Source organism: Phallusia mammillata, chromosome 4 (assembly GCF_965637545.1).
Source record: "Phallusia mammillata chromosome 4, kaPhaMamm4.hap1.1, whole genome shotgun sequence".
NCBI lineage: Eukaryota > Metazoa > Chordata > Ascidiacea > Phlebobranchia > Ascidiidae > Phallusia > Phallusia mammillata.
Genome location: NC_137255.1, coordinates 9744241 through 9754456, shown reverse-complemented (window position 1 = coordinate 9754456; position 10216 = coordinate 9744241). Strand labels below are relative to the sequence as shown.

The 10216-nt window shown below is 35.6% G+C and overlaps 2 protein-coding genes across 2 annotated transcripts; both read right to left on the bottom strand.

Moving 5' to 3' along the window:
- LOC145225001 (choline/ethanolamine transporter FLVCR2-like) lies at nucleotides 1–2575 on the bottom strand. The gene has a single exon (XM_080091644.1). The coding sequence runs from the start codon at nucleotides 2459–2461 to the stop codon at nucleotides 1043–1045; it is 1419 nt and encodes a 472-aa protein (XP_079947770.1). The 5' UTR covers nucleotides 2462–2575; the 3' UTR covers nucleotides 1–1042.
- A 4209-nt stretch (nucleotides 2576–6784) lies between these two features.
- Nucleotides 6785–7779, bottom strand: LOC145225004 (retinoschisin-like). The gene is made up of 2 exons (XM_080091647.1): nucleotides 7723–7779; nucleotides 6785–6922 (listed from the first exon to the last, which is right to left on the bottom strand). Exons 1-2 carry the CDS (start codon nucleotides 7777–7779, stop codon nucleotides 6785–6787), a joined length of 195 nt encoding a protein of 64 aa, XP_079947773.1.
- Nucleotides 7780–10216: the final 2437 nt, after the last annotated feature.

Genomic DNA, 10216 nt, shown 5'->3' with positions numbered 1-10216 from the left:
TATTAATTGAAAAACAAACTAAATAACATAAAACAGCACTTCTGACATTTTGACACAACGCACAAATGTGCAATCGGACAATAATTATGTAATTGACACTTTCTTTGTTGCGTAACAATTGTTATTTTGGCACCAAATTGTGTCGTAACATCTACAATGCTTTGTCGTCACAACTTGAGTGTTTGCTTCAACGAAGCAGTTGCTATTGATTGGGGGGATTTAAAAGTTCCCACTGAATACTTTGATAAAAATATGTACGTATGCGACGTTTCATTGTTGTAAGAACTACGTGATGCTTGACAATAAAACTCATGACTATAAATAACTGTCAATCAAATCTCATGCTGATATTTTCATTATTGCTTTATGTTACTGGCAGCCTAAATCACGACTGATCAGTCGATCGCGTACAATTAGGAAAAATTTTGTCGATCTTAACGACTGGCAAGTTGGCCACCCCTGCTGTAGAGCAACCAATTATCAATGGTGCCGAGAAAAGCATTAAAGAAAGCAATAACTTTTTAAACATGTGTATACAGCGGCGGTAACAATAACAGTCACCTAGGTTCGCTAACGTTGCAGTTGAAACGGTTTATGAGGGTGTCGCGAAAATGATCCCAGAGTTACAATTAGCGCAACAATACGGCATAAGGTGACAAATGATTTATTACATTTCGGTGCTAAATCAAATGGCAGCTCAACAGGAAGTAATTGAAACTGAACAGCAAGAAAACAAAAACATGAATTCAAGTAGTAATACAGAGTTACATTACATGCATAGTTTCAAATGTAACTACTGGGCTACAAAATTTGTTGCTTAAAAACACGCTAAAACTACCGCTTGAAAAATAACACCGTTTAGGCTAAAAATAACAACATCGGATTAAGTCAACGGCAACAACAGATGCTTTTGGCAAAAATGGATTGCAAACATACAACAAAAGGCAGTAATTGAATGGGGATAGCGAATGTTTCCATAGCCTGGATTAAGTTTAAACATGTATTTTCACTGCTGTATGCAAATTATGTCTTTCTATTTCCATTACCGGTTATTTTGAGAAGGCCTTTCGTCTACTTGTAGTCTCTTGTTGGTTGATGTGACGAGTAAACAAAACAGAACACCCATTCCAACGTTAAACGAAATAAACACGAGCACAGCAAGACTTCCAAGAGACATTAAAATTGCACGTCCAGCGACTGAATAGAGCAGCGCTAGGGTGACTTGAATGCTAGACATACAAATGCTCACAAAAGTCTCGTCAATTGGGTAGGTTTCCTGAGTAACAATTTCGTACAGCAACACCATAACAGCCCGGGCCGAAAAACCGAGCGAAAAATTACACACACAAAGGAGCGCATAACTAGATTTTAACCATCCTACAATAAGTCCGACTGAAGATATAAAAGAAACTGTGCAACCGACAAGAGCAAGGACTTTGTAGTTTTTGTACTTATCAACGATTTTTCCCGTTACAAAACCAGCTAATGCACCGCTGATTGCATTGAGGGCAAGCAAATAGGCTGAGGCAGTGTCTTTCGGGATTTTCAGTTTCATTTCATTGTAAACAGGTGTCAGTATTTCGGACAAAAAAATATATTCAATCGCTGTGCATTGCGAAATTGATGCAAATACAAGTGTTGCCATCAAAAAGGATTTGTTTGAAACAACAGATTTTGTTGTAGCAAGCATTTGCTGAAAACTGACAGTTTCGGGTACTTGAGCACTTTTTAACTTTTGGGCGTAAGTCGGCGGTTTGGGCGGGAAGTTTTTTATAAAGGTTGCAAGTAGAATAACAAACAGAGTTCCACAAAGCAGTAATGCTCCAAACATAACAACAAGTGTGAACTGGTCATTCGTCATTTCTTTGAAGTTCGTGTTGTTGTGACAACCGTTGCTGGTGTTGTGACAACCCTGACGAAAAGAGTTCTTCAAAATTGTTACAGGTAAAATACATCCAAGAAACATACCAAAGAACATAGCGAACATCAACACACCTATAGTTGTACCAACTTCGTTTTCAGGAAACCACAGTACAGCAAAAATTGGAGGGATAGACATAAGCAACTGTGACGCGATGCCGTTTAAAGTTTGGCCAACCACCATTATTGCAAATAAACTGCGGTTTAACATGGCAGTGGTAAAACACAAGAAAGCCAAAAATATAGCAAAAGCAGAGGCGTTAGTGAGAAATCGAAATCCGACTTGTTTTGTGAGTGTAAAGTACAATAATGGCAAGGAAAAGACAAGTGGGGATACATTGTGAGCGACAGTGATCCAATCCACTTGCCAATAATTTACTTTAAAGAACAACACATAAATATCGTTGATTTCACCGAAGCAAGAATATGCAAAGCCACTAAGACACTGCAAGACAGCGAAAGAAAATAAAAATATCCATCTTCTTTTAAATAGGCCAATAACTTCTTCCTGATCTTGTAGCAATCTGGCTGAATCGCTCATGTCTGGATTGTAACAGATTTTTACAGAAAATTTTGCCTTACTTTGCTTGATTTTGTTAACAAATCGGAGATATCTTGAAAATAAATCGGAATTAAAATGTATTTAAAAACATAAGTGCCACAGAACTTGTGTATGAAGAATACATCTTGTAAACGTTTCAACACTAGATGTGGTCTTCATCAGTGCAGGTTGTCAACTGTGCATTAACTGGGGTTTAAATAACCGTGCCAGACTGTTCTTCCTCGATGCATTTTTAATCACGCCTCTGACCTTAAAATCTACACGGTGCATGTCCATGCTTTTGCGTCTGTTCAACAGCTGACCCACATCTCCGGTTCTTATTTTTTGTTACCACCACCTGACTAATCGCAAGTTTCGTGTGCTATCAGTGACGTCACCTCACACATCTTGCGTTACAATGCCCCTATTGCATACACACCCCGGTTCAAGCACAATTGTTGAAAGGACTACAAAACTTCATGTACTTAAATTAAATTACTTTTTAAGTACATGTATAGTGTTCCTATAAACATAAATAGGTTCAAACTCGCTAGTTTTTTGATAAAACCAAGTACCAATACAGTTTGACAGAATGTGTTTTGTTCAGTTTGACAGAAATGCATCTATTTCCATATAGCTTGCAGTTGTACTAAGTTGCGCTGATAAATGTTGAAATTTATAATGTAACCTGCCTTGTTAAGCACATTAAAAAACCAACAGAAGTTGTTTGACATTCGGCCAAACAGTGCTGCTTCCTGACAGCTTTGCGGTTTTTGACAGCGACAAGATTTGGATGTTGTGCGGGTAAAATGTCAACCCAAACTTTGTCACTGGAAGAAAAAGACGTTTAGCTCATAATTCGTTCATGAAACGAACTCTGCTTGCGGACGTTGAAATCAGAATTTTTAGAATTAATTTATCGCAACGTTACTATGAAATACCATGCATGACATGAACATCACCCATATCCTGTAGTTCCGAAAATTCATGTGTTTTGACATTTAAATCGTGTTGAAGTAGCGCGACATGATTTGCTGAGTTTCTGACAAAGAAGCACGTATACGTACTTCATTAGTGCATATTTGTTAATAACAATTCCCGTTCTATATTAGTGCAAATATTAAACGAGTACACCGATAAGAGATATTTATTAGTACACTGTTCAAAATAATGTTTTTTAAACTATGTAAACAAGCTTTACATTATTAAATTTTTTGATAAATTTAATTTCCAAACATTTATAAAATATTGAACTACTCTCCAATACAAAATCAACAAACAAGCCTGCACTGGTTTATCAAACGATGCGAAGTGGTAAATGGAATATGTTTGGCGGAATCGAAAGACTGGACATTTGTAAGCAATTGTATGGAAACTATTTCATAACAATAAGACAGTCTGAAATAGTATTTTGACAGCTCTTAAATGTCTTGCAGAATGCATTTTTTCCTGTTTTTATATTAACCACCAACACAACACTGCCAACAAATAACAGTGTATATCGAAGAAGGCGCATCAATATTTTTTGATAAACGATGCAGAAATCAAACGAAACGAAAACGACCGAAAAACTTATGTGACGACTTAAGAATATTTTCTATGATGACTTGTGTAGTATATTTACAATTTGGACGATATGTTTTTGAATTGAGCTTTGGCGAATGGTAGCGGCCGTGAAACTTTTACGAAGAACTGAGACAACATAAGAATAAAATGGTTTATAAAATTTCTATGTGAATCATATGTTATGGATGACAAACACACTACATTTATCAAATTTCCTTTCGATTTTTCATTGGCACATATACTACAGTAAAAAACATCGAAATTATTTAAAACAAACACATTAAATGTTTCTCTAATTTTAGACGATTTGTTTCGAAATGTTTGTCACACCACCAGCAACAGTTGTCACAACAACATCGTATTCTTAGTCGAGTTTACTGCCTGACACATATGACACATAAGCCATATCAAAGAAACAGACATGTGCATGTTTTTAGTAGATGGGACAAATGACACAGACAATGACACAAAGAACAAGAGTATAAGTGATGTTATATTTTTGGCCAATCTATTTAGAGATTGAGCAAAATGGAACACAGCTGCCAATATAAAGCTAAAAACACAACACTACAGGATATGGTGACACATAATTTACTGCATGTCAACGCTAAAACAAATGGCAGTCCAACAGGAAGTAATTGAAACTCCACAGCATTGAAACACAAACAAAAAGATTAAATCCGAAGAATTACGCGGTAACAGTACATGTATAGTTTTCAAGCGTTACTACGTTGGCTACAATATTTGTTGCCAATAACCACGCCCAAATTACCACGTTTGCAAAATAACAACATCGGATCATTTTGGAGGGAAAAATAGATTACAAACAAACAACAAAGAGCAGTAATTGAATTGAGATAACAAATGTTTGGTTACTCTACTTGTAATCTTTGTTAAAAACTTGATGGAAAGCGTTCATCGAAATCGTTACAGGTAAAACACATCTAAAAAAACAGCCCAAAGTGCGTGGCGAACATTATGACACTCGTAGCTGTACCTACTTTGTTTTCAGGAAACCAAAGCACAGCAAAAATGGAGTGATGGTCATAAGCAACTGTGACGCGATGCCGTTAAAAGTTTGGCCAATCACCATTACTGCAAATAAACTGCGGTTTTACACGGCAGTGGCGAAACACAAGAAAGCTAAAAATACCGCAAATTAGGACATACTTTTGTCCTAATAATACGCTAAATGTAACCAAACAGATAATTGTGTTCTTGATTTACCACTTTTACAAAATAGCTTTTCTAGTGCTTTCTCACGACAATTTACTTTGTAACAGAAAGATTATTCCGAGGTTATGAGATTTAAATGTTAACACGATTTTTGTAGCTCTAAGGAAGTGACGTTTGGTAATAATTCTTCCATAAAATCTTGCGATCGTTGGATTAATTTAAACCAGCGGTTCTTAACTTTTTTTTCCACGCCACAATGTATCACCCTTTGTCGTTTCAATGCCGTTGATGTTCTTTACTCTCACAAAACAAGTCGGATTTCGATTTCTTGCCAACGCATCGGCAGTGGTGGCGTTAGCATTTTTGTGTTTTACTGTGGCTATGCTTAACAGTTCTTTCTTTCCAGTGATGGTGATTGGCCAAACCATGAACGGTATCGCTTCACAGTTGCTTATGTCCATCTCTCCAATGTTTGCAGTGCTCTGGTTTCCAGAAAACGAAATAGGAACTGTTATAGGTGCAATGATAACTGCTGTTTACTTCGGAATGTTTCTATAGGGTGCATTTTGCCCGTAACGATTTTAGACAAATCGTTTCAAAACGTTTGTCACAACACCAGCAACACTTGTCACAACAATACGTTTTCTGGTATGACAGACGATCAGTTTACGCTTGTTGTTATGTTTGGTGCATTACTAACTTTGGGTGCTTTGTTTTTCCTTTTACTTGCATTGTTTCTTACCTACTTCCCTCCAAAACCGCCGACGTACGCTCAAGCTGAAACATCAACAAACGCGGGAAACCATTGGATTTCAACAAATGTTGGGCACAACAAAATATTTTTTTTAAACAAATCCTTTCTAATGGCAACGCTTGTATTTACAACTTCACAAAGTCAGGCGATAAATTTATCTTTTCTAAAGATACGACTTCAGCATATTTGCTTGCCCTTAATTCAGTAAGTGGGGCATTTGCTGGATTTGTGACGGGTCAAATAGTTGACAAATGCAAAAACTACAAAGTCCTTGCCGTTGTTGGTTGCGCATGTTCATTTATCTTTTCAGTTGGACTTATAGTCGGATGGTTGAAATCAAGTTATTTTTTTTGCGTGTGCAAGATTTTCATCGGATTTGCTTCCCGAGCTGTTATGGTCTTGTTCTACGAAATAGCTACTCAGGAAACCTACCCAATTGACGTAACCTTTAAGAGCATTTGTATGTCCAGCATTCAGATCACTATAGCACTGCTCCATACCATTACGGTTCGGGCAATTTTAATGTTCCGTGGAAGTCTTGCTGTACTTGTTTTAATGTCGGTAAATTATGCAATGAGTGTTCTATTGTATTTTCTCTGTTGCAAATAAATCTCCGTTGTTGTTTTTTGTTTATTTCTTTGTTTGTTATTATTTTGTTTGCCCATGAAATTCGTGCCCAAATCTGAATACCGCAATGAAAATCATACTTATTTAGTGGTTTATTTGAAATCGTTGTGTTAATTTTGGAATTATTTATTGTTTGATAACAATAGCAAGTTACAAATAATTAGTTGGATATTTTTCAATTAAAGGTCTTCATTAGGTAACTAGCATGTCAGGTATTCGTGACGAAGCGAAATATAGTTGTTCCACTGTTGAGCCACAAGACGAAGTTTCACTGCAACTATCGGTTTGTGAAACATGTTAGTCACTTTGGTATCCGAATCGCTATTTCCGTAGAAAGTCTGCAAAAGATGGATAGTTTACATCACAAACACATTTTGTTAAACATTTGTTGAAATAAAGTTGAAACTAGTAATTGGACAATACCAAAAAAACGATATTCAGTACTCAATTGTATACCTCTATCCTGGCGATGACAGGGTGTTTTACGCTCTTCTTTACGCACACAAATGCTATAAAATTATATTTGCGTTTCCATAATCACATTCATGCATTGCCAGAAATTACCTTAACTATATTTCGGAAACATAACTAATGTAATTATCTGGTTACAGGGATTAAACCAATAGCCCAGGTGCTTTTGGTTGCTTCATCTGTCTATTTATTTGTCAATTGTGACAGAAAATATGGTTGAAATAGATCGTGCTTAAATAAAATTCGAAGTATCAAAGTAATGACGTTGCAAGATGACAAAGCCATGCTCCCTGGAAAGTTACATCGCAAAACACATTTATATGTGTAAATCATTGCCTGTTGTATAATAGTATAACTATTATATAGAACACGTAACATCCATAATAACCTAACCTTATAGCATAGGGTATTTGTGTGTGACGAACCACTTTCGTGATCTTACCTGACTTAATATGGATTAGTGTTCTTGTGGTGTTTATGCTTTATGATTAGGTCTTGTTGCGGTAACGTGTTTTCAGAAAACAAACATGTTTAGATATATGTAACATACGTTCTTATCTTACAGTTAAAGTTTCGCTGACGTAAGTAAAGTTTATTTACTGCGCCACACACGGTAAGTTAGACAAATATCACCAACTAAAACAAGCGCTCTAACATGACGACTTACATCTGTTTGACTAAGAGCATCTTCAACAGTTTGCCATTCATCTTCATAGGGCCGCATATATTGGATTGTATACCTCGTTACCCATTGGTCAGCCTGATTCCTTCCTTGTGTGATAACCCCAGTAATTTTTGTAGGTTTAACCAAGCTTACCTGGATCCATTCCCCAGCTATTCCTAATAAAAAAATGAACGATATTTAGGCTTCTAATTAGCATAGTTTTAATCGTGAAGGTTCCAGGTTAAGATGTGTTTTATATCGCTGCATTCTGCAATATTTTTATTTATTTTTTATTTCATTTATTAACAAAAGCTTTTAGCTTTTCGTGATTTTTTTGAAATCTAATATTGTCAACTAACGTTTGTTGGCCACCCACGATCCGTAGTGTAGTCCAGGTCTGTTTGGCGTATCTAGTCTACCATATCTATTATGATGAAAGTCGTTGACTGATGGTCCATAATATGTAGATGAGGAGATAGCATCGTTCGATATGTAACCACTTTTCAGTCCCAACAAACACAAGCAATCTGCCGATAATTTTTTATTAAAAATGCCAAAAAATATGCAAAGTTTTTAATCAGAACTGTTTTCACATCTCATGAAAAACATAATTTTTAGAGGGTTTGGACATATAGAAGTTCTGCGTGTTATCTTTGACGTCACCCCAGTCTTGCATTTACCTTTTTTGTGTAGTTTTTTTTTGTCTTTTTTGTGTTTTTAATTTAATCAACACATATTTCTGCAATAATTGGTCAATAAGTTGCCCTAAAAATATCATTTTTAATGTAAAAAGAAAAGTGTATTACTTACGTCGATTTGCTTCAAGTGACACTTGAGACCAGTCTTTAACAACTGTAAAGCATAATTTTGAAAGAAATTAAAATTCGATAATCAGGTCATCAGCAAACTTTGATAAAAATGTACAAGAAACTTATTTCATACCTTCACATCCAAAACTTCCTGAAAACAAACAAGCGATTTAACACCATTTGTTTCATTATATAACATCATTAAACAACGTTTGAAATCTTACCAGAAACTTGGGAAATTACAAGAAGTAGACTAATTTTCGTGAACATAATGGGCAGTGTAGTGTGCCTTGAACTACAAAAAGTAAAAACAGGGTAAAAAGTGAAACATGTCAAAACATATTTTGTCTAACAGAGAGAACATAGTATTTATAGCACTTGTTGTTTTCTTTAAATGTAGATGGTACCCTCCTCTAAATTGATTGCTCAGAGAAGCAAATCCGAACAAAACGAGTAGTGCAGTTAATTAAACCAGTTGACCTTGGTTGTTTATTGCCACTTTGCAATAAAATGAAACAATATTGTTGTAGATATTTTATAAAAACCTTAAATGATCAGATTCTTATATGGTAAATTGTACATAAAGACCACTATTTATTAAAATCACTATCACTATAAACGTTTCGGACGATATAAATAGACTTACAGACTGCAAAATTTTGACCACCAGTTGAAAACAAAACCTACCCTAAAAGATCTCAATTGATTTCAAACGCCAGTTTAAACCAGCGCTTAGGGATACTTTGATACTTATACTCCCCAAGCCGTTTATTTCGATGAATCACTGTGTCTTGTTCTAGCCTGTTATCTAGCTGTACGTGTTCTCTCTGAGCGAATACAAGTCGACCGATGATAACGCATGTTTGGCAAAGACTACTTCGTTAATTTACAAATGTGTAACACGTGTATGTGCAGATTTACGAAGCTGCTGCTTTCATTATATTGATCTGGATCGTGTTACTTGTCTTCTTTTTTATCTTTCGTGAGGTCGATATGTTTGATGTTAAACAAGAAATATTTACAAGAGTTTGATCAGAAGTGCACAACGTTTTTGGTACTGGCTGCCTCAAAACAGGTTCTTATTTCACCAACGGCCGCCAGTGTCCTGATGATTAATATTTATAAATTGCAGTTATCTAGAAACTTAATTTTTACACAATGTCTAATCTTTTCGCATTAAACCGCCAAGACCAACGTTTCTTAACAGTGGCCCATGCCCCTGGAAAAGAACACGAGAAAGGCTCACCCGAAACATCCACAGTAAGATTGTAAACCATTTTTTTTCCATTGTAGTGTAGCTCCTTTTCTTTTGTAATTTTTCTTCTCTAATCTTTATTATTGTTAGTTTTAATGCAATCACGTTTAGCAAAGTTGAATAGGACGTATCATCATTGATCATTATTTGAACATCTTGAAATAATTACAATAAAACTAATAATCATGTTTTTCACTTGCATGTACAAAAACGAAATGAAAATGAAGTGGAAATGGCACAACTCTTTATTGGGGGCCTGAAAACGTTTTGTTAACTGACCAGCACATCAGCCACCAGAGGTACAATGGGGCATCTAATGACTACTCCAAGAACATTTTTAGGTTATGAATTTGCATGTCCAGTTTTTTTCTTTAGTATGGGAATTTACTTAATGAATGTTATATTAAATTGGGTAAAAACTACGTCTAAATTA

Excerpts from the sequence above, each read along its gene's own strand:
- LOC145225001 (XM_080091644.1), bottom strand. The coding sequence starts at position 2,461 with ATGAGCGATTCAGCCAGATTGCTACAAGATCAGGAAGAAGTTATTGGC.
- LOC145225004 (XM_080091647.1), bottom strand. The coding sequence starts at position 7,779 with ATGCGGCCCTATGAAGATGAATGGCAAACTGTTGAAGATGCTCTTAGT. Across the intron at positions 6,923-7,722 it reads ATGCTCTTAGTCAAACAGAT|ACTTTCTACGGAAATAGCGA; the intron begins GTAAGTCGTCAT and ends CATCTTTTGCAG.